This window comes from Pteropus medius, unplaced genomic scaffold, assembly GCF_902729225.1.
Source record: "Pteropus medius unplaced genomic scaffold, Ma_sr-lr_union100, whole genome shotgun sequence".
NCBI classification, from domain to species: domain Eukaryota; kingdom Metazoa; phylum Chordata; class Mammalia; order Chiroptera; family Pteropodidae; genus Pteropus; species Pteropus medius.
In genome coordinates this window covers 57,724,877-57,748,736 of record NW_024344378.1, presented here as the reverse complement: position 1 = coordinate 57,748,736, position 23,860 = coordinate 57,724,877, and the positions used below count along the sequence as shown (strand labels likewise).

Genomic DNA, 23,860 nt, shown 5'->3' with positions numbered 1-23,860 from the left:
ATTAGTCCAATTGAAAAAAGTGAGCCTAGAGTACTGAAGTAAATTGTCCCAAGTAGCACACAGCAGGAGCGTGGAGAGCTGCTTTAGAATCTAGATGGTGGGGCTGGAGAATCTGCACTCTGCCCGCCTCATTATTTTGCCTACTAAGGTGGCGAAAGAAAACACTTAAGAGCCATATGGCCCGCGAGGCTGACGGGCAGGCTTCATGGGGCCCGGGATAGGGTAGGGGACTACGCCCTGGGATTTGGGAGGCTCCCTGGAGCAGGGGTCACAGCCGGTCCTGGAACCCGCAGCTTCACCCGCAGAGGAGCTTCAGCAGGTGAGGCGCATCCTTAGATGGGTGCGTGCCCAGGTAGCCCTCTATCAGACGCGGGCGGAGAACGCTCCGGTTCTGCCCTCCTGAAAGGGGTGGCCATAGCACCGCACCCCGCCCCTCCCGCAGCCGCAGGGAGTCCAAGGCGCCCGCCCCGCTCGGAGCCCTGTGGTTTCCGGGAGCGCCCGCTCTGCTCCGCGTCCCTCCTGGGCTAAGGCCGGAACCAGGGCGGGGAGGAGCTGTGCCCTCTCGGCGCTGGATCTGTTCTTCCGCTGTCCACAGCCTTAGGGCCAGAGTGCGACGAAGGATAGGCGCCCCCGCGCCTGCCTTCGGCCCCGCGCCGCGCTTTAATACTCAGCCCTAAGGCAGCGGTGGAAGGCGCGGAGACGCGGGAGACTGAGCCCCCGGCCGCGCCCCGACGGCCAGCCGGAGCAGCCCTATGGCCGGTAAGTGCCCTCGCCTCCCCACCTTCGCTCCAGCACTGCGCCCAGCCTCTTGGCTACTATCCTGAGCTCCGCCGGCACCCGCTGGGGCGTAGCCCGGGCACTGGCAGCTCCCGGCTCCTAGAGGGACGCGCTGAGTGGAATGGAGAGGAAAGCCAGCTCCTCGCAGACGCTTACGGATCAGGAGATGTGGGGTCTCGCCATGTCATCACCCCACCAGGTCCAGAGCCCAGAAGCCCCAACTCCGCACATGACCCAAGGAGGCCCTTTCTTTGCCCAGATTTGGCAGCGGGCAGATGCCTGGTACCCAGCCTCTGAGCACTCAGGGGGCGCTGGGTAGAGCCTCTCAGCTTTCCGCAAATGTGGGGGTTAGGTGCCAGCAGCAAAGGGTCTGTGTGTCTGTTGCTCACACCTGCCGCCCCTATCCTTGTCCACAGCGCCTCCCACCGACTCCCCTAAGTGGCTCACCTTAGTAGAGGGTTGAGGAAAGGCCTGGGTTTTAGAGAAAGTTGCAGAATTCAAAAATGAGTCCAGCCTGTCAGCAGGTTCCACGATTCCAAAGAATAGGATTCTGAATGCCACCCAGGGCATCATCCCTTCCTGTGCTTTCCCTAAGTGTGTAGTGCCCACACCCAGCTCACTCACAAGCCTGAAGAGGAGCCCAGGGAAAATGGAGGTTCCGATAAGAGAAGGTTTAATTTCTACTCAGAAGCGCAAGGAAATGGCTCATTTCAGCCAGAATCCCAAGTGCAGGGCCAGCTTCTTCCCAAGGGAAACCAGAGGGTGCTGTCCAAGGCAATAGGATCCCAAGGGAAATGGCTTTTCAGATGATACCCAGCAGAGCCCAGCCAGCAGCCTCCTCTCCAGCAGACCCAAGAAGTCTGCTTCTGTGTCGCTCCTGGGGTCCAACTCAGGGAGGGGGGTTGCTGCCCAAATTCTGCCCCCAGCTGGCCACTTGTGTGAAGGAGAGTGACTTTTCCCAGGCATCACAGTCCTGGTGGTCTCCGCTCCCAGAGCAGGTGGCCCTGGTGATCGGGGGCACTCTTGGGGGGCTGCTACTGCTGCTGCTGTTGATTTGGGTGAGCTGCTGTCTCTGGAAGAGGCTTTGTGCCAAGTTCACCTATGAGGAGCTGCCGGGGACAACAGCTGCCTCCAGCCTACAGGAGGACAAGCTCTGCCGGCTGCATGCTGGGACTCAGACAAGCAGGTGAGGCAGGATGTGGGGCCCAGCGAGCTCCTGGCCTTGCTTAGGGCCCTCCCTGTGGCATTTCCCTTGAAGTGGGGCGGGAAGGAAAGGTTTGTTTATGAAGTGCAGACTCTGTGCTGTCACCAGGCTGGAAGTTATCACATAGAAACCCTAGAATCCTCGCCAGAGCCATGAGACAAGCATTATGAAGCACATTGTCCAGCTGAAGAAAGTGAGGCTCAGAGGACATAAGTAGTAAGTGGGAAAACAGGCATTCAGACCCAGGCAGGCTGACTCCAGAGGCTGTGCTTCTTCTTCAATTAGCCATTGCTATGGGCGCACAGAGGTGTTGGCTCTGGTTAGCTTGTATGTGAATCCCAGCATGGGGCAGGGGGGGGGGGGGGCAAGTGCAGTGGCCTGAGTACCTTAGAGACCAGAAAAATGGTGTATCTTACATCTCTCCTTTCTTCCTCCAACCCCTGGCACTCGACACCTCTGAGCTGAGCTTTCTGAGGCCACACCATTCACTTGCCACCTGTATGTTGTCTCTTTGCCTCTGGACAGGCCACCAGGTGTGCCATTTGTGGTGCCCCCTTCCTTCCAAAGCCGAGACTGGGTGCCCCTGCACAGCAGAGAGTGGGCCCAGGCACCACCAGACCCCTGCCTAGCTCCAAAGCTCCAGCCCCATTCCACTGGCAGCAACCGTGGTGAGTGTGCCTGCCAGGGCCTGCCCAAGGGTCAGGGTCTACTCAGGGCAGGGCAGATCAATCTGCTTTCATGAGCCTGGCTCCAGAACACAGCTTGGATGGGCCCAGGGATGCCAGAGTTGGTCAGTGTTCAGTCTTTCCAAGTACTTCAGTTTACCAAGTGCCTGCGGCACCCCAGCCCAGGCCAGATATGGCCTCATGTACCATTTTGGAGTTAGACTTCACCATGCCTCTTTTGGTAGAGGGACTGTCTCCCAATTTTACAATTTATAAACTGAGGTTCAGAAGGTTAACTATGCCTTGCCCAAGGTCACAAAGGCAGTAAACAACAGAACCTGTGCTGAATCCTTTTCCAGGATCAGGAGGTGGCTGATCCAGAGGGCAGAATGGTAGGAAGTGGGTGCATAGCTTTCTGCTCACCTCTTTATTCTGAAGGCCTTTCAAGAGACCTTCCCAGGAACTACCAAGTTTCTAGCTTGGCCTTTCTAATTTGAAGAGGAAGAAAAGAGGCAACATTTTATCACTGAGATGCCACAGAAAGTGGCCAGACCAGGTGCTGGGCTCTGTGACCCCAAAGCAGGCCCTGACCTCTGGGTACGGGGATTGATCACAGAAGATGGGAGTTGAGTAAATACTGTGGCCTCTGCTAGGGGCCCCAGCGAGCTCCTGGGAAAAGCAGCCCTGGATGTACAATGCCTTAGTGCTGAGAAGGCCTCCTGGAGGAACTAAAGTAGAGAGAGAGACTGTGTTTAGACTGCAGAGGAAAGTTGGGGTGGATGTGGTCAGAAGAAGCAAGAAGCCACAGGAGAGGCCTAGTTGAGGCATAGCCAAGAAGTGATTGGCCAGGAGAGAGGCAGCGAAGCCCAGAGCTTGCTTGTCCCCCAGGCCCCTGTCTTCCGCTGGCCTGCCAGACCTCCCAGCCCCTGTATTGCAGGAGATGCCTGCGTGGTGGGGACCATCAACCCAGAGCTGTACAAGTTCCCAGAGGACAAGAGTGAGACCGACTTCCCTGAGGGCTGCCTGGGGCGACTGTGGTTCTCTGTGGAATACCAGCAGGAGGCCGAGCGGCTGTTGGTGGGCCTGATCAAGGCGCAGCACCTACAAGGCCCCTCGGAGACCTGCAGCCCCCTGGTGAAGCTCCACCTGCTGCCCGATGAGCGGCGCTTCCTCCAGTCTAAGACTAAACGCAAAACCGCCAACCCTCAGTTTGATGAGCACTTTATCTTCCAGGTACAGCCTCTGGAGCAGGCAGGGTCTGGGCAAGAGTAGGCATTATGCAAGAGAGCCACAGCCTCCTGTGCTAGCCAAGGTCCTGCAGCCTCCAGAATCCCCAGGCCTCAAGTCAGGGCCTACAAGAGCCCTGAACTCTGATGGCATGGGGAAAGGAGAGACTTGGAGGATAAGAGAGCAGAGGGCTGGGCTCCTCCTGTCCAAGATGTCTGGAGGAGAGTAAAAGAAAACACATTATTGAAGTGCCTACTGAATGCCAGTTTCTGGTCCATGGGGCATAGAAAAAGAACCCCAAAGCCCTGGAGCACTATGGGGTTTATGGCAAGGTTATACAAGGAATTCAGAGGGTAAAACCCCCAGGCCCCTTGAAATGAGGTCAGAAACTCACCTATCCTGTCAGAGGCCAGCACAGGACCTGAGAGCCATCCTAGGCAGGTGGTACATTCACTGCACGGTGGACCAGTTGGCATAGGGTCTGGAGGTATAAAAGCTATTGGGACACTGAGCCAAGCTCACAGTGGCCTTGGAGCCTCAGCAGGTGACTGAGGTTCTTATGGGAAACTAACCATCAAGAGCTGCTGAGAGGCCTTGGACAAACATTCTTAAGAGCTGAGCAGCAGGCTGGCTGGCAAGGTAAGGAGAGGTGGTCAGCATTCAGGAAGAGGCAAGAGCCCCAGTTCTTGCCTTCTTCCGGGGAAGAGAGCCGAGAAGAGGAGTGGCATGGGGCCCAGACGCCAGCTGTCCTGCTGGGTACAAGGCTATGAGAATTCACAGGTGAACCTGTTCTTGTCAGGACATCAAGACCAAGTTGTACGGGCTGGCTGACCAACATAGCCATGTGTCATGCCCTCATACTTATCTTTCTTTACCCTACCCTGACCCACTATTAACTTGATCCTGGCCTCTCTGTGCTTTAAAGAGAAAGGGGAAGAAATACAGGAAGAGAAGAAAATCAATATTAATTGGTCATTGGCTATAGGTCAGACACTGTGATTATCCCAGTGAGTAAGAACCATTATCCCATTTCACAGGTGAGGAGACTGAATCTCAGGGAGAACGGAATTGTGGTGCCCAACTCAGATAGCAGAGATGGGCAGGTTCCCTGGGCTCCAGTGGGAGACCTCTCACAGTTCTATGTGCAGGCAAATCATTGGGAGATCCTGTGAAACAGCAGATTCCACTTCATGGGTCTGGAGAAGCGCCCAAGGACCCATATTTATGACAAGGTCCAGAGGGTGGTGGATTGTGCCGATCCTCAGAGCACATTCTGCGTGGTGAGGCTCTGGCACACATTCCTACCTCCTGGGGGTACTGGTCCTGCTGCTATGAAGGGTGCCCAAAATGGCTGAGTTTGGGATATACAGGTCTTTGGTTGTGACACCCCTCACCAAAAGCTCCTGTGTCCAGAACAATGTGCCACACTATCCCATCTCTTGTCCCCACTCCTGACCCCAGCCCAGCCTTCATCTCCCCCAGGTGTCCGGCAAGAGCATCACTCAGAGGGTGCTGAGGTTCTCGGTGTACCATGTGGACAGGCAAAGGAAGCACCAGCTCCTGGGCCAGGTGCTGTTCCCCCTGAAGAACGAGACCCTGGCAGGCGACTGCCGGCATATTATCTGGAGAGACCTGGAGGCTGAGAACCTGGAGGTAAAGGCCAAAGTTACCAAACATATGCAACTGCGTGTCAGACTATCATGGGCAATCAGCAGGTGTGGCCCAGCACCTATTGGCCAGCGTTAGCCCTCAGCATACTGCCCACCACCCCTGCTCAGGGTGGTGGGCCTGGGTGGAGCTGCATGAGATAAAAGGGGTGTGTGAGATCACTCCTGGGCAAGGAGGGGCCACCTGAGATTCTTTTGCCCTGGAGGTCAGATTACCTGGAGCAACTTGAAAAATCCATGTTTGGATGCCCATCCAGATTAAACAGCTGTAAAAGGCAACATCCCAAATGGACCACCAGGGAAAATATTTACCTGCCTTCCCCCAGCTCACAAGAAAGACTATTCTGTGGCTCAGAATAGTTTGGCATTCCCCAGACCTGGGTTTGAATCTTCAACTCTGGTCCTCACTATTGTATGATCTTCAGTACCTTAGTGTCAACTCTCTAGACCGTAGTTTCTCCGTCTATAAAATGGCAGGTGGGCTTAAAGGAGGGAATGTGAGTATGTCATGTAGTACTCCATGCCTGACCACTGTGAGAAAGGAGGAAGACACTAGGGCTCCTCCAGCACCTGCCAGCATGACAGCGTGCCTTCCCCTTGGCCTTTCCAGCCTCCCTCAGAATTTGGCGACCTCCAATTCTGCCTCAGCTACAATGACTGCCTGAGCCGTCTGACAGTGGTCGTGCTACGAGCCAAGGGCCTCCAGCTCCAGGAAGACAGGAGTTTTGTCAGTAAGTTTTCCTCTTCAGGGCAGATCCAGCCCTGTGAGCTTGGGACCTAGGGCTAGAGTCTGACCCTCACCCCTGGCCATCCAGTTTCTGCTTGCCTACTGCCTATCACAGAACGCTATCTCCTGAGGCGCACCCGCCCTCTGTGGACATTGTGGTATGAGAAGGAGCTTCCTGATGTCAAATCCAATGCTGCATTCCCTTGACCACCACCAAGACCTCCAAGGCCCCTGAGACCAAGTCAATCCCTCACTTTTCCCTTGAACTGTGCTGCCACCTCCAGCCCTCCCTTCTGTGAATGGATCCAGTTCCTCCAGGGAGAGGTCCTGTGTGTCCTTGCCCCCCGGGACGGCTCCACTGCACACAGGCATGACCCTCTGCTGGAAGAAGGTTGGCAGGCCACGTGATGCTCTGCTTCCTCCAACTTCCCAGACCCAGGAGCTAGAGGAGTAGAGGCTCTACACTGGCTCACCCGACGTTTCTTGCCCCTATGTGGACCTCTAGCAAGGTGGTGGTTGTCTGCCACCTGTGTTTCTCCACATCCGAGTCACTATAAGCAAACTGGCATTCAACCTTCTGCTGTGGATCCAAAACTCATCTAAGCCCCATCCCCCAAAACTTTGCCCTCTGAAGGACAAGGTGTTTAAGGAATCCCAGAAGGCCTGAGCACCCACAGTCAGTGCTTCCGTCCGCCACCACTGCCCTAATGGGGAGGGATGGGTGTGTGGTACCAGGCTCTGGTAAACAAGGGCTAGCCAAGCCGTAGGTGGTTCAGGAGGCAGAGAGGAAGGAAGAGGATGGGAGCTGAGTGTTTCCTCAGCCCTAAGGCAGTACACTAATCAACCATGTTTCCTCTTATAACGCCCTTGGCTGCAGAGGCTGTGAGTAATGGGGTACTGATGTCTGGGTGGGCATGTGCCCCCCCCGAGCCAGACCTCCTACTGGCTGGAGGCTGGGCTCCTACCTGCCTCTCCTAGCCCAGTCTGCACTGCCCCTCAGGTGTGTTTGTCAAAGTGTCCCTGATGAATCACAACAAGTTTGTCAAGTGCAAGAAGACTTCGGCTGTGCTGGGCTCTGCCAACCCCGTGTACAGCGAAACCTTCAGCTTCAAGGCTGACCCCACTGAGTTGGACACTGCCAGCCTCAGCCTGACAGTGCTGCAGAGCACCGAAGGAGACAGTAAGTCCTGCCCAAGAACACAGAGCTGGCTAGTGCGAGAGCCAGAATTCACATCTAGCTTTATTCCAGTGACTTTCTGTGGCACCCTAGAAAGAAGGTGGCCTCTACCACCCCCTCTGGGACAAATCACCAGAGATTAGAGGCAGCATGGCCAAGTGACCTGATGCCATGTGTCACTGTAACCCCTGCATTGCTTCATGCCTCCAGACTAGCCTTTGGGTCCTGGGTGAGGTTCAGGGTGGATAACTGAGTGGAGTTATCCCAGCCAGCTCTCCCACACTGCCTCATAACCCAATGTCCACTGTCACTGTCTTGGGAAGCAGAGATGGTTGGTCTCTATTGCGACAGTTGGTGGGTGAAATTTCTGTTGAATGTTCCCCATGAATGTATAGGTGGGCTGATGGAAGAGGGCTTCTTTCTGGAGGGGCCCCTTCTTCCATCAGCTCTTTGACATGAGACAGGCTTAAGACAGCCCACCAGGAGGGTGAGGGACAGAATGAGTTCCCCCAAATGGCAGGCTCTCCACCTGGGCTTCCTTCCCTGCCTTCTCCAGCTCCAGAGCAAAGTCAGGACCTCTTTGGAGGCTGTCAGCTCTGTGCTTAAATAGAGAGGGACTGGTACTCCCTTGGAGGGTAAGAATAAATTAGAGAGAGGAGAAAGGGTTGGGGGGTTGGGGATGCCTGAGATAATATGGCTTCTGTGCTCCAGAGACTAACAGTGCTTTTCCTCCCCTGCAGAGACCCACCAGCTGGGCCGAGTGGTGGTGGGCCCCTACATGTACGCCCGTGGCAAAGAGCTAGAGCACTGGGATGAGATGCTCAGCAAGCCGAAGGAACTGGTGAAGCGCTGGCATGCACTTTGCCGTACCACTGAGTCTTGACTCAAGCAGGAATCTCACATGTGCCTCAGGAGCCTGCTCTTCTCACCACCATGCATGGCAGTCACCAGCCTGCGCACGTCTTCCAGCATCTCACGGGCTCCTGGGCCGGTCCATACCAGGGGTACATAAGTGCTGATATACAGGAGAGAACAAGGGACAAGAGAGCCCTGGCCTGGTCAGCAGTGTGGCCAGTGTCTATTCATCAGCCTAAGAGACCCTCCCGACTCACTCTCTCTTGATTTACACATAGGGCTACCGGGGCTTGGGATCCCAGCTCCTGGTCATCACAGTATGAATTTGGACCAGTGTTCAGAAGAAATAGTCTATTTAGTGATAGCATAACTGTGTATGCTGAATGGAAGTGTAGAGTAAACTTAGGTTTCACCATCTTGGAAAGCTAATGGCATGTTGATGCTCAAGCTGCAGTTTTTTTGTATGTGGTGTCTCCACCTTCTACCTAGCAGAGAAAAAAACTGCCCTGAGGGAATTAAGGGAAGGGGGGACACCCCAAGCATTTATTTCAGTTGGTCCACAATAAATAGCACGATCTGAGAATGGGTTTCTGTATGAAGGTGTGGAAAAGTCCCAGAATGTCTAGGCCACATGGTGTGCCCACGGCTCAGGAGAGGAAGCTCCCACAGGTGGGAACTCACTGCCTTCAGGACCTGCAGGAGAATGCTGTGAGAAGCCCACCCAGGTACCAAGTGGTGGACAGGTTTTTGGCATCGCTCCTTGTTAGAAGGGCCTCATCTGTGTGTCAGGTCCCTCCCTGGGGCCATGTCAGATCCTGCCCCCACATCATGCCAAGTCTGGGCCACGGCCCACCCTCCCAGAGTCCAACAACTCACACCCCTGGACCCACGGCCCACCCTCCCAGAGTCCAACACCTCACACCCCTGGACTCACAGGTGCTCTGCTGTTGGTTTCTGTGGTCTCTCTGGTTAACAACATTCGGCTTCTGGGGCACTCACTTTATGCAGAAAATGGTGAAAACACATGGCTAAAATGTAGCCCACAGAGCTGAGAGCTTTTCCTGTAAACCTAGCAGTTCCATTACCATTATTGTGGTGTAGTAGGTGTCAATATAAAATTCATTAAGATAGAAGTTCCCACAAACCACAGACATCAACTCCAGTGAAGTTATACTCTAGATAACAAGCAAGCATTGTGCTTGTCACTGTCACGGTTTGTATTTTCACCCTAATGCTATTGTACTCCCAATCAATGCATTGTTATTGTATAACTAGAACGAAACCTTAAACCAGCATTGTCTCTTTTCTTGTTCAGTGAAGTAACTTCAGCAGAAGAAAGAAATGAACTTCGTATACTCAGTTTCTGCCCCAGTCTCAGTCAATGCACAAATACAAGCTTTCCCTAGCAGTGATCTGTATGGACAAAATATCTTGTCTTTGCTTTCTCTCGCTTATTTCACGTGCACATTTTCAACATAGTCCACACTCCAGTAATTTTTAATAGTGTCATAGCTGACACATAACAAGAGTTTTCTATATATATTTTTAGCGATCTACCTATGGTCCTGAGACAGTAGATGCCAATGACCACTACATTTCAAGGTGAGACTCATGCCTATCAGTGGCCTTTCTAGGGCCACTTGAAAAAGCCGGAAAGCATCCCCTTTGCAGAACAGAGTAGAATGGTGTGTCTGACTCACAACTAAAAAATCTCAATGCCAAGAAATTGGCAGGCTCTCTGCTCTGATAGGGAGGAAGAAGGGGTTGCTGTGTTGGGCTGGCCCCTGTCTATAGCTACGGTCAGGGCTGAAAGTACACAACTGTTTCCCATGGGCCTGAGAGAGCTGTCCTGGATTGTCTCAAATCCTGTTCACAAGGTGACTCCAGGAGAAAGAAACCTTTTGCATTTCCATACAACGTTTTGGAAATAGCTTGTCAATTTCTACACACACACAAAATGTGCTAGAATTTAAATGTGTCTTATTGAGTGAATAGAACAGTTTGGGACCACTTGATACCTTTACAATATTCAATCTTTGATTCATTAACATGGTGTATCCCTCTATTTGTTTAAGTCTCTTGTAAATTTTCTTAGGACTGTTTTGTAGTTTTCAGTAAAATGTTCTTGCACATCTTTCATTAGATTTATTCATAGGTGTTTTATATATGTTTGTTGCTACTATATATAGATTCTATTGATTTTTTTGAATGTTGACATATCTAGTGAGTGGCCTTGCTAAAGTCACTTAAATTGTAGTCAGTAAATTCTTCGTATTTTCTTTGGATATAATCATAACCTCTGCAAATGATAGTTTTATTTCTTCCTGTCCAATCTTCACGCCTTCTTTATCTCTTGCCAAATTGCAGTGGCTGGGCAATCGGGCAAGAAAAAAAGGCATCCAGATTGTAAAGAACGAATTAAATCTATATTTGCAGATGGCATGGTCATCTATAGAAAATCTTAAGGAAATAACACACACACACACACACACACACACCCTATTAAAGCTAATATACCAGTTCAGCAAAATTGCAGGATACAAGGTGGATATATAAATTGTATCGGGTAGGCCTAACTGCAATAGTGATAGTAGGTATACCTGTCTCATTCTTAATCTCAGGAGTGGGCAGAGTTCTCAATATTCACTATTAAGTATGACATTTGCTATAGGACTTTTAATATACTCATGATCATGTATTTTCAATTTGTTAAAAGTTTTCTGTTTACCACAAATTGTTAAATTTTATCAAATAGTTTTTCTGCATCTTTTGAAGTAATCATATTTTTCTCCTTTATTCTTTTAATGTGATGAATTATATTGATTGATTTTTGACACACACACCCCTTTGGTTTCTATTGCAAAAATGTAAGTTTAGGTTTTTGGTTCATAGCAAAATTGAGAGGAAGGTACAGAGATTTCCCACATACCCCTGCCCCTACGTATGCACAGCCTACCCCATTGTCAACACTTCAGTGCTTAATTTCCATTTGATATTTTGTTATAGACTCCAGTTCTTTGATGAAAGTCTTCATTTTGTCAATCACATCAATATCTGGGTCACTGATGGATCAGTTTTATTGTTGATGTATGAATATCCAAACCTGTAGAAAATTTTAATAAAATTTTACTTGAGCCAAATAGAAGTTATTCCTGGAAGCAAGATCTCAACAGACTGAGAAAAATGATTCCTAAAATGACAGTTTGAAGTTTCTTTTATGCATTTGGAAATTAAGGAAGTTTAAACAAAGGTGGGAGAAAGCAAGGCACGGATTAGATTACGTCAGTGGTCCCCAGCCTTTCTGACACCGGGGGCTGGTGCTCCTTTAAGAATCTAATGCCTGATGATCTGAGATGGAGCTCAGGTAGTGATGCTAGTGCTGGGGAGCAGCTGCAAATACAGATGCTTTGCTCTCTGGCCTGCTGCTCACCTCCTGCTGAGCAGCCAGGTTCCTAACAGGCCACAGACTGGTACCGGTCCATGACTCCGGGGTTGGAGACCCCTGGATTACAGGATAGTTAAGAAGATTATGTGCTCCCTTGAGAGTAGTTATGCCTCTGAGGAGTCTGAAAAAGAGAGTTACTCTGACATTTCAAAGGTGTGTTAACCTAGCTGCACAGAAACAATGGACAAGTCTGGCTTAAGGCAAAGATAAGCCTTTTACTAAAGAAGTTATAGTCCTAAGGCATGACTACCCACCATGACCTTCCCAGTTTGGAATTTATGATCAGTAACCCTGCAAGGTTACTTTCAGTAGAACCCCTTTTTCATCTGCATTCTGTATATGTTCTCCCCCTTTGATCCTGTTTTTTGACATGCTGGATAATTTATTGTTGAATGCTGACCATTATGATAAATTATAGTGGCCTCAGGACACATTATTCCTCTAGAGATGGTTTACTATAGTAAACCTCTGATGGAGTGGAACAGGTAACTTTAACCCAATCTGGTACTGAACTGATTGGAGTTTAGGTTACAATTTTGGTAAGATTCTATCTCTGCCTATGGTTTGCCTCCATTTCTAGAGTATAGTCTTCCAAGGATCCCAAATGAGAATCTGGTGTGTTTACTAGACTTCTTTCCTTGGGGATTCTGAATTCCAAGTTTTATCTCCTTAGTGTTATGTTCTTGCAAAGAAAGAAAAAAAAAGGCCTGCTGTATTTCATAGGCTTCCTATATAACTTAATGATTCACAGCTTTATAATTCAGCAAATGATTCAAGGGGAGAAACCCATAAGTGTCAGAATTACTCTTCTCTGTCTCCCTTCTATCTGACATCTTGGCTTTTCCAGTTCCAGCTGCCTTGGCAACCCCAAACTCCAATTTCTTGTCTCTCCAGGTCCAAAGACTCTGCTACCTTTTCTGACTCTTAGCTATGGCCCTCTGCCCAAATGCTCAGTTTCTTAGCTACAATCAGCAAATTTCCTGAAGGGAAAAGTGGTTCACAGAATGTCACCTAACCTCATTGTATTTTCCTTCTTCTGTAATCATAGCCTATCAAATGCTTGTCAAATTGGCAGCCCTCCAATAACTTAAGGAAAAAAAAAAAGGTTTTCTGTATTTTATTCAGCTTTTCCAGTTGTTCCTGGCATGAACATCAGTCTGCCTCAAGCAGAAAAATAATTATTTTTCCAGAATTCTTTTCCTAGAAAAAAAATTCTCAGCAAAGAGTGATTTATACAGGGACTTTGATTACACAAATCTTGGGAAAGCTGATGAAGTCAAAAGGGGAGAAGTTGCTTGTATCAATTAGCTAGTTTTACAATAATGTTACAATAATGGTGCATAACAAAACAATCATGACATCTTAGTGTTCTATTAAAATAACCATTTGTTTCTCATATATTGATGATTCAATTGAGTGTAGGCTGATCTAGGTTAAGCAAATAACCTTCAAGCTGTGGGTCTGGCCAGGCTCAGGTCCTCACTCAGGCCTGGTCCGTGTTTGTTCATTCTGAGCACAGGCTAAAGGAGCTACCCAGAGAAAGCTCTTTTCATGGTGAAGGCAGAAGAAAGGGAAACACATTTCTACCCTCTGCTTGTGTTATGTCACCTAATACCCCATGGGCTGAAGCAAGTCTTGTGGCCAAGTTCAAAATCAAGGGGCAGGGAAGTAAACTATACCTTTTTGTGAGAGGAACTGAAAAGTTATGGCAATAGACATAGCTACAAGAAAGGGTAAAGAATTGGGATGATAATTCAATGTACCATATTGATGTTCTCTAGAATTGGAGAATTCCGGGAGCCTGTTCCTGGCTGTGCAGTCACCGAGAAGACCTCACTGCTGTGTACCTGCTACCGTGCCTCAAAGCCACTGCTGCCAATTTGGTATCCTGTAATGATGATGGGCTGGAATTTTCGCAGCCATTTGCCAATTATGGTTGGTTTTTTTTAAATTTTTCATTGTGGAATTCTTTGCCCAATTACTGCAAGAGCCTTCAGCTTCTTGCTATCATAAATGTCAGTGTCAAAGGAAGAAGAGGATGATTTTTACCTTCTTTCAGCTTTCTAGTCTCACATTTGGCAAACTCAACCTAGAACTGTATTTGTAAGGGTGTCTGAGAAATATAATGTCTACACTTCCATTTTCAGAAAATGTAATAAAGATTTTTAAAGGGTATGAAGACAGTGCTGTGTGCCAGCCCACACTCTGGGGTGAACCTAAGTCACAGGAACCCAAGGTAAGGGATCTACACAGAAAGGAGGTTTTTGAAGAACCCATGTTGAGTACTCCAGCTTATTACGGAACTACTAGTGACACAGAACCTCTCTGACACTTAGGCAGCCTCTTTCTCGTACCCCCGCCCTTCCCTAGAATGATCAGAAACCCCTGTTAACAAGTCAGGGAAGGAGGAGCGGAAGCACAAAGTGAAGAAATAGGAAAACTGCTACGTGCCCATTTCTTGTTGCAGCCTCATACAGGCATGAGCCAGGGTGAGGAAGGATGAAGGGGAAGCTTATGCTTTAAATGAAGCTGGAAGTTTAGACTACTACATGAGACTGGACATTTCAAGTACTGAATACAGCCTGTTTTTATAATTAGAAGTTATAGGAAAATTGTAATGTTACCTAAGAGTAATCAAAGAAGTCATGGGACTTGCCTTAGATTTTATCCAAAGGGCAGGGAGAAGCTACCTGCCAAGCAGGTTTGAATGGGTCACTGGAAAAAAAGAATGAAATAATTGGCTAATTACATTCCATAAGCCTGACTCTTTCAACATAATGAATATATTTCTTAATCGAATTTAATATGCAATTATGAAGACAGATTGTACAATCTGCCTATTATGGTTTTTCCTAATTTTAAAGTATGGAATTATTGGTCCAAATCACCTCCCCATTTTACCAGTATTTCAAGAGGTATGTTTCTCAAAATGAAAATGACTGTCCAGGTGGGAAGAGAGGAACTCTTAGGAACTGTACTAGGTTTCTATAAGGCAGCTTGTTAAATCCGCACAGCAGCCCAGGAGAAACCTTCCCCACATTTAGATATGAGGAAAGTGATTATCGAAGAGAGGACACCATTTCTCTGAGCCCCATCGCTCATAAGTGATGAAGCTGGAACAAATGTTTCTCTGAGCCCCATAGCTCATAAGTGATGAAGCTGGAACAAATCAGATTCCAGGTGTCCAAAAATGGTGTCATTATTACATATTGCCAGAGAGACCTCAAAAAGACAGAGACAATGTGTAGTGCTGCCACATTCCCAAGGGCCTGGGGTCTGTTTCATGCCTATTAGATAAGCTGCTTTTGTTTGTGCACCTTTAGTTGCTAATAGGGTTGTGCATTTCTCATTTCCTCCATATCTCCCTTTCATCTTTCCTTCTTTCCCTCTCTCCTTCCTTCCTCCCTCACTCTCTTTCTTCCTCTCTCTCTTTCTCCTCTTTTCCCTCTCACCCTCCTTCCCTCCGGTTTTTCTTTACTCTCCCTTCTGAATGTGTAAAAATATCTGTTCATCTCGTGATGAGGGAATATAATCCCGCAAGTGACCAGATTTGATCCCTGTTGGCCCTTTATTTTTGAAAATATGCTTTTATCAATTTGTTAACTCATAAACCTCCAGGAGTTGGATGATACGAAGGAGTGGGAGCACAGGTGAAGAAAGGACCCAGAGGCCTGCAGCGCGTAGTGTCCACGTCAGGAAGGCCATGGGAACATGCTTGACAGGCTGGGCTGGGAAGCAAGATCGTCAAGGGACCGCGAGTCCAGGGCGTGTGGCCGGGACAGAATGCCACTCGGTGTCCTCACGCCCGCACGGGGACGGATGTGCAGTTACTGGAACGAGCCGGAAAAGCACCTGCCTCCCTCATTGTGTCTCTCGCGCCCTCTACTGTTTAGCACCGTACTCACCGCGAAGGAGAGCTGCTTTAGGGAATTCCATCTGCAAAGCACGTACTGAAGGATGCGTTTGAGGGGCGAAGTAAGTGATAATTAATAAACCAGCCTTCCCATCTCAGAGTTTTCTCTTGTGCCCCCTCCAAAACACTACCTCTCTCTTCCTGCCCAAGTAACCACTAACCTGGTTTTATGGTAATCATTCCTTTGCTTTTACTACCTAACTTTGCTTTTACTACCTAACTATGCAACTATACTTAAACGCTATAGATTTTTTTGATTTGGTTTGATTTGGTGTGAAGTTTACATAGGGAATCAGAAAGCAAGCATTCTTTTGTATGTGTGGCTTTCTTCATTCCACATGATGTTTTAACATTCATCATACATTTCGGGGGTTATAAAAATAGAAATGAAGCTGCTGGGTCATAGGGGTTTGTATATCTTCCAATTTAGTAGATAAAGCGAAACTGTTCTCCAAAGTTGATGTGCCAATTCACATTCTCACCAGTAGTATATGAGAGTTCCTATGTGTCTGTGTCCTTGTCAACCCTTGGTATTGTCAGCCTTTTTATTTTAATGGTTCTTTACAGCATGTAAAGGTATCTCCTTGTGGATTTAATGTTTACTCCCCTGATGACTAATGGATTGAACAATGTTTCATATATTAACTGGTCATTCTTCCTTTGTGAAGTGCTTGTTCATAGATTGGACCTGTTTTTCTATTGGGTTATTTGTGGGTTTTCTTATTGATTTATAGGAATTTCTTTTGATTCAATGTATTGCAAATGTTTTCTACAATCCTCTTTTTTTAGTAATATAGTTTTGTTAATATATTTTTGGTTGATTTTCTCCCATTTAATGGATTTCTTTTGATAAACTGATTTTTTTTATTTTAATGTAGTCAAATGAAGCAATCTTTTATATTAATGCTTTGTGTGTCCAATTTTAAGAAGTTTTCATATCCTGAAATCATAAAGCTATTCTCTCCTATACTATTTTCAAGAATATTTATTATTTTGTCTTTCACATTGAAATATAGAATCTACCTGAAGTAGATGTTTGAATAAGTTATAACATCAGGCTCAAGTTTCTTCCTTTTTTTCCATAAGGATATTCAATTATCCCAACACTGTTTATTGGATCTATTTCTGGCCTCCTTCTGTTACATTAGTAAATTTGCCTATCTTTTTACTAATGCCGCCATGTCTTAATTACTGATTTGTAATGACAATATCTTCAGTCCTCAATCTGGTTCTTCTTCAAGAGTGTCTTGGCTATTTGGGCACTTTGCATTTCCATATAAATTTTAGAATCAGCTTGCTAACTCTCTACCACCTCCCCAAGAAGAAGCCTGTTGTGATTTTGATTGGGATTGCATTGAGTTTATAGGTCAATTCAAGGGGAACTGACATCTTTAAAATACTGTGTCCTCTAGTCCCTGAACATAGTATATAATTCTATTTATTTAGTTCCTCTTTAATTTCTCTAAATACTGTTCTAGCAATATGTATAGAGGTTTTATACATCCTTCATTAAGTTTTTCCCTAGATACTTGGTTTTCATATTCTATCGTAAACGGAATTATGTTTAATTTTTTATATTAATTCTAGCTAGTATACACAGAGTTCTTTTTCTTTTTAATTTATTTATTTTTATGGTGACATTGGTTAATGAAATCCAGTAAGTTTCAGCTGTATGCTTTAACAGTAAGGCATATATACATTTACACTGTGGGTTCACCTCCCATAGTTAGATTTCTTTCTGTCACCACATATTTGACTGCCTTTACCCCATCTGCCTCCTCTTCTTCCCCCTCCCCTCTGGTAACCACTAGTCTATGATCCATGTCCATGAATCTCTGTTGTTTGTCCTGTGCATTTGTTGCTTTTAGATTTATATCTCGCATATAAGTGATACCATGTGATTCTTAACTTTTTCTGTCTGGCTTATTTCACTTAGCATGATGATTTCGAGGTCCATCCATGTCATTGCAAATGGCAGTATATCATGTCTTCTTATGGCTGAGTAATATTCCATTGTAAATATGTACCATGGCTTCTTTAGCAAATCATCTATCGTAGGACACTTTGGTTGCTTTCAGGTCCTGGCTACTGTGAATAATGCTGCTATCAACATCAAATATCTTCTTGGATATGGGTTTTAAAGTCTTTGGGATAAATATCCAGTAGAGGGACTGGATCATATGGTAGGTCAATTCTTAGTTTTTGAGGAACCTCCATACTGTTTTCCATAGTGGCTGTACCAATTTGCAGTCCTACCAGCAGTGTATGAGGGTTCCTTTTACTCCACATCCTCTCTAATATTTGTTATTACTTGTTCTGTTGATTACAGCTATTCTAACAAGTGTGAGGTGCTAGCTCATTGTGGTTTTGATTTGCATTTCCCTAATAGCTAGCAATTTTGAGCATCTTTTTGTATATTTGTTGGCCATTTGTATGTCCTCTAGGGACAAGCGTCTGTTCAGGTCCTCTGCCCATTTTTCGATTGGATCATTTTTGTTGTTGTTGTTGTTGTTGTTGAGTTGTATGAGTTCTTTGTATATTTTGGATATTAGGCCCTTATCGGAGGCGTTGCTTGCAAATATATTTTCCCATTCAGATGGTTGTCTCTTTACGTTATTGACAATTTCTTTTGCTCAGCAGAAGCTTTTTAGTTTGATGTAGTCCCATTCATTTATTTTAGCTTTTACTTCTCTTAGCTTTGGAGGTCAAATTTTTAAAAAAAATCCTCTTTAAGTCCAAGGTTTTTGAGATTAGTTCCTATGTTTTCTTCTATATGTTTTATTGTTTCAAGTCTTATATTCAGGTCTTCAATCCATTTTGAGTTAATTTTGGTGTGTGGTGATAGACAACAGTCTAGTTTCATTCTTTTGCAGGTGGCCTTCTAGTTTTCCCAGCACTGTCTACTGAAGAAGCTTTCCTTTCTCCACTGTATCTTTTTGGCTTTTTGTCTAAAATTATTTGCCCATATAAATATGGATTTACTTTTGGACTCTCGATTCTGTTCCACTGGTCCATGTGTCCGTTTTGCTGCCAAAACCATGTTGTTTTAATTACTGTCGCTTTGTGGTATAATTTGAAGTCAGGCAGAGTGATGCCTCCAGCTCTGTTCTTTTTTTCTCAGGATGACTTTGGCAATTTGGAGTTTTTTCTGCTTCCATACAAATCTGATAATTTTTTGTTCTATTTCTTTAAAAAATGCTGATGGGATTTTGATGGGGATTGCATTAAATCTGCATAATGCTTTAGGTAATATGGTCATTTGAACTATGTTGATTCTTCCAATCCAAGAGCACAAAATATCTTTCCATTTCTTTATATCTTCTTCGATTTCTTTTAATAAGGTCTTGTAGTTTTCATTATATAGGTCCTTCACAGGTTTTGTTAAATTTATTCTTAGGTACTTTTATTCTTTTTGGTGCAATTGCAAAAGGAATTATTTTTTCTACTTCTTTTTCTGACACTTCATTATTAGAGTATAGGAATGCTATGGATTTTTGAACATTGATTTTGTATCCAGAGTCTTTGCTGTATTTGCTTATTGTTTCTAGTAGTGTTCTTGTGGAGTCTTTAGGGTTTTCTGTATAGAGAATCATGTCATCCGCAAATAGTGACAGTTTGACCTCTTCATTTCCTATTTGGATGCCTTTTATATCTTTCTCTTGCCTGATTGCACTTGCTAGGACCTCCAAAGTTATATTGAAAAAGAGTGGCAATAGTGGACAGCCTTGCCTTGTTTCTGATCTTAGAGGGAAGGTTTTTAGTTTTTCACCATTAAGTATAATGTTGGCTGAGGGCCTGTCATAGATGGCCTTTATTATGTTCAGGTACTTTTCTTCTATACCAATTTTGTTAAGTGTTTTGATCATAAATGGTTGCTGTATCGTCGAAGGCTTTTTCTGCATCTATTGATATGATCATATGATTCTCATTTTTTAATTTGTTTATGAGGTGTATCACATTAATTGATTTGCGTATGTTGAACCATCCCTGTACCCCTGGGATGAAGCCCACTTGATCTTGGTGTGTAATCTTTTTTAATATGTTGCTGTGTTCAGTTCACTAGTAACTGGTTTAGGATTTTCGCATCTGTGTTCGTGAGAGGTATTGGTCTGTAGTTTCCTTTTTTAGTGTTATATTTACCAGGTTTTGGTATCAGGGTAATATTCGCCTCATAAAATGAGTTGGGAAGTATTGCCTCCTCTTCGAGTCTTTGGAAGAGTTTGAGGAGAGTAGGTATTAAATGTTCTTTGAATGTTTGGTAGAATTCACTGGTGAAGCCATCTGGTCTTGGACTTTTACTTTTTGGTAGGTTTTTGATGATTGTTTCAATATCCATAATGTGATCAGTCTATTTAGATCTTCCAGATCTTCTTGATTTAGTCTAGGAAGCTTGTATTTATCTAAGTACTTATCTATTTCTTCTAGGTTATTAAATTTGGTGGTGTATACTTTTTCACAATATTCTTGTATGATGCTTTATATTTCCGCGGTGTCTGTCATAATTTCTCCTCTTTCATCCCTGATTTTGTTTACTTGTGTCCTTTCTCTTTTTTATTTAGTGAGTCTAGCCAGGGGTTTGACAATTTTATTAATCTTCTCAAAGAACCAGCTCTTCGTTGCATTTATTTTTTCAATCATTTTTTTGTTTTCAATTTTATTTATTTCTGCTCTAATTTTGATGATTTCTTTCCTTCTGCTGACTTTAGGCTTCATTTGTTCTTCCTTTTCTAGTTTTGAAGATGAAGTGTTAGGTTGTTTATCTGAGCTCATTCTTGTTTTTGGAGATAAGGCTGTAGTGATATGAACTTTCCTTTTATAACCACTTTTGCCATGTCCCAAAACTTTTGATATGTTGTACTATCATTATCATTCATTTCTATGTATCTCTTGATCTCTCTTTTTATTTCTTCCCTAACCAAGTTATTCTTCATTAGCATGTTGTTTAATCTCCATGTATTTGGGTTCTTCCTGATTTCTTTTTGCAGCTAATCTCTAGTTTGAGAATTATGATCAGAGAATATGGTTGATATGATTTCAACCCTCTTATATTTGTTGAGGCTATCTCTGTGTCCCAGTATGTAGTCAATCCTTGAGAATGTTCCATGTGCATGAGAGAAGAATGTATAAGTAGCTGTTTTGGAGTGGAAGGCTCTGTAATTGTCTATTATGTCCAGTTGGTCTAATGTGTCATTTAAAGACGTTATTTCCTTATAGATTTTCTGTTTGGATGATCTGTCCATATCCAACCATGGGATACTTAGGTCCTCTACTATGATAATGTTTTGGTCTGTTTCTCCCTTTAGTTCTGTTAGTAATTGCTTTACATATTTCAGGGCTCCCTGATTGGGAACATAGATATTAATAAGTATTATGTCTTCTTGGTGCATGATTCCCTTTGTCATTATGAAGTGTCCCTCTGTATCTTTCTTTACCTTTTTTATGTTGAAGTCTGTTTCATCTGATATTAGTACCACTAGTCCTGCTTTTCTCTGACTACCATTTTCTTGAAATATCACTTTCCACCCTTTCACTTTGAGTCTATATTTGTCTTTAGAGCTGAGATGTGTCTCCTGGAGGCAGTATATGGTTGGGTTTTATGTTTTGATCCATTCTGCAACTCTGTGCCTTTTTATTGGTGAGTTCAGTCCATTTACATTTAGGGTGGTTCTTGAAATATGTGATCTTCTTATAGCCATTTTGTCTTTTACTTTCTGGTAGCTCGGTGTTTCTATTGCTTCCTTGTACTTGTGTTTCTGTTTTCTTTATTTTGTGGGCTTTTGTGGGTTTTCCTTCTCATTCTTTTTGTTTTATGTTATATACTTCAGTTCCAAATCTTTGGTGTGTGGTTACCATTATGAATATGTAAAAGATAGTTTTATATATATATATATATATATATATATATATATATATATATATATATATATATATATATATATAAACACACACACACACACACACACACACACACAAAGTATATACGTATATGTATTGTATATGTGTGTGTGTGTGTGTGTGTGTATGTGTGTGTGTCATAGTCATCCAGTTTCTTCTGTGTGCCTTATCTCCATTCCCCTTTGCAAATTTGGATCTTCGAATCCTCCCCTTTTCACTCATTGTTGTTTCAATTTGTCCCTAGGTATGCTGAATGTTCATTACTATCTTGCTATAGCAATTTTCTTTTTCTTTTTATTGTTTAAGCTTACAATGCCCTGTCCTTAGTAAGGGTTGCACTCCTCTGCTTCTATTTGCCTGATAGTCACTTTACTCCTAATTATGTATTTTATTTTATTTTTTTTTTGTCATTTTGTTTTAGGTGAGCTGATCCCTTTCAGTATTTCCTGTACTGCAGGCCTCGTAGTGGAGAATTTCCTCAATTTTTGTATGTCTGGAAAGGTCTTTATTTCTCCTTCATATCTAAAAGACAGCTTAGCTGGATACACTATTCTAGGCTGGTAGTTCCTTTCACTTAATAGTTTGGATATTTGATTCCACTTCTTTCTGGCTTGTAATGTTTGTGCTGGGAAGTCCAACAATAATCTAATGGGTTTTCCTTTATAGTTACCATTTTCTTCTCTCTGGCTGCCCTGAGAATTCTGTCTTTGTCATTGATTTTTGATAATTTTAATAGAATATGTCTTGGTGAAGACCTTTTTGGGTTGAGATAATTGGGTGTTCTATTGACTTCTTGAATTCCAAGCTCCAGCTCATTCTTTAGATTTGGGAAATTCTCATCCAATATTTGTCTGAAAATGCTTTCTAGTCCCTGCTCCTTTTCCTCACCTTCAATAATGCCCATTATTCTTAGGTTTCCTCTCCTGATGGTATCAGCTAGTTCTTGTATTTCTCTTTCGTTATTTTTCATTCTTTAGTTTCTCTCCTCTTCCTTCTGATTTATTTCTAGATTTCTGTCTTTGATATCACTGATCCCTTCTTCCATTTGGTCAACTCTATTTCCCAAGCTTGCTATTTCATTTTTCAACTTTTGCAGTGTGTTTTTTTTTTTGTCTCCAGAAGATCTATTCTGTTCTTTTTGAGTATTTCAATCTCCTTATTCTGCTCATCTAGGCGTATTTTCAGTTCCTGAAATTGTTAACATGACACGTTTTGGAACTCACTGAGTTTTTTCAGAAGTAACATCCTGAATTCTCTGTCATTTAAGTTGCATATTTCTATGTCTGTAAGCTTATTTTCTGGAGATTTTTCTCATTCTTTCTGAGATGCTTGTCACCTTGGTTGCTCATGGTGTTTAATGGATTATATCTCCACCTGGGCATTAATGGAAACGTATTCTGCTTTTTTTTTTTTTCAGGAAGGTTTATTATACAAAGTCTCTCTAGCCTTTGCAAAGAAGGAGCTCTTTGTTTGATTTCCAGTAGGTTGTGTCTAAGCCTCTTGGATCCCTGCTTTATATAAAGCTTTTTAAATGCCTTTTAATTTTCTAATAGATATTTAATCACACTGTCTACCCTGTTTCAGTCCCTGTCAGTGTTAGCAACAGTTTCAGTAGCATTTGCTCAGATTCCCCTGGGGCTCTGCGGTGATCGGGTCTCAGAGGTTATGGGGGGAGGGGTCCTCTGGGTTCGTGGATGAGGGCTGTGGCTCAGCCTCGGTTTTGCAGCCGCAGCCGGTAAAAATCAACTGTTGTTTTTCTGCCGTCCTGCTTTACTGCGTTCTGCCCTGATGACTGGGCCCTGCTGCCGGCCATGGGAAGTTTACAGCTTTCCCAGGCAGGGCTGTTCAAGAAACTCACTGTTCCTTCTCCCCTCCCCCTCCTCCTACAGAGAGCTCCTGCTACAAGAAGCAGCTTCTTTATTTCTCCCAGTCTACCACCCAACACCCAGGGTTCTGATCTGTGGTAGCTCTTATGTGCAGATCCCATGCTCAGACATGTTTGTATGCAGTTTGGGTGTTTTTTGTTGAGTTTTAGATGTTCAGCTTATTGCTATTTCAAAGGGAGGATCTGGGGATGACTGTCACTCTGCCATGTTTCTCCCCACAGTTTTCGTTTTCTTATATTGACCTTATATCCAGCAATCATACTAACCTCAAATATTCTATTAATTAACCTCTAGATTCTTTTGAGTTATCAGTATACATAATTATTATATACCTTAGTTCTAATCTTTATAATTTTTATTTCAATTTTTTGCTTTATTATTCTGACTAGAAACACCGGAAAAGTACTAGATATGAGTGTTAA

General features: G+C 44.4%; 1 protein-coding gene across 2 annotated transcripts; it reads left to right on the top strand.

Annotated features, from left to right (window-relative positions):
- Positions 1-281: 281 nt before the first annotated feature.
- On the top strand, positions 282-9,669 carry LOC120609626 (synaptotagmin-15-like). 2 transcript variants are annotated; one of them, XM_039872317.1, is made up of 9 exons: positions 286-319; positions 596-759; positions 1,771-1,963; positions 2,507-2,649; positions 3,584-3,879; positions 5,356-5,526; positions 6,151-6,271; positions 7,268-7,447; positions 8,185-9,669. In XM_039872317.1, the coding sequence occupies exons 2-9, from the start codon at positions 753-755 to the stop codon at positions 8,325-8,327; spliced, it is 1,254 nt and encodes a 417-aa protein (XP_039728251.1). In that variant the 5' UTR covers positions 286-319; positions 596-752; the 3' UTR covers positions 8,328-9,669. The 2 variants fall into 2 exon arrangements, with proteins under 2 accessions (XP_039728250.1, XP_039728251.1); XM_039872316.1 differs by having other exon boundaries at positions 282-319; positions 596-1,963.
- The last annotated feature ends 14,191 nt before the right edge of the window (positions 9,670-23,860 follow it).

Coding starts and splice junctions, on each gene's coding strand:
- LOC120609626 (XM_039872316.1), top strand. CDS start 1,572: ATGGCTTTTCAGATGATACCCAGCAGAGCCCAGCCAGCAGCCTCCTCT. Junction 5,527..6,150: donor TGGAGGCTGAGAACCTGGAG/GTAAAGGCCAAA, acceptor TGGCCTTTCCAG/CCTCCCTCAGAATTTGGCGA. Junction 6,272..7,267: donor GGAAGACAGGAGTTTTGTCA/GTAAGTTTTCCT, acceptor ACTGCCCCTCAG/GTGTGTTTGTCAAAGTGTCC.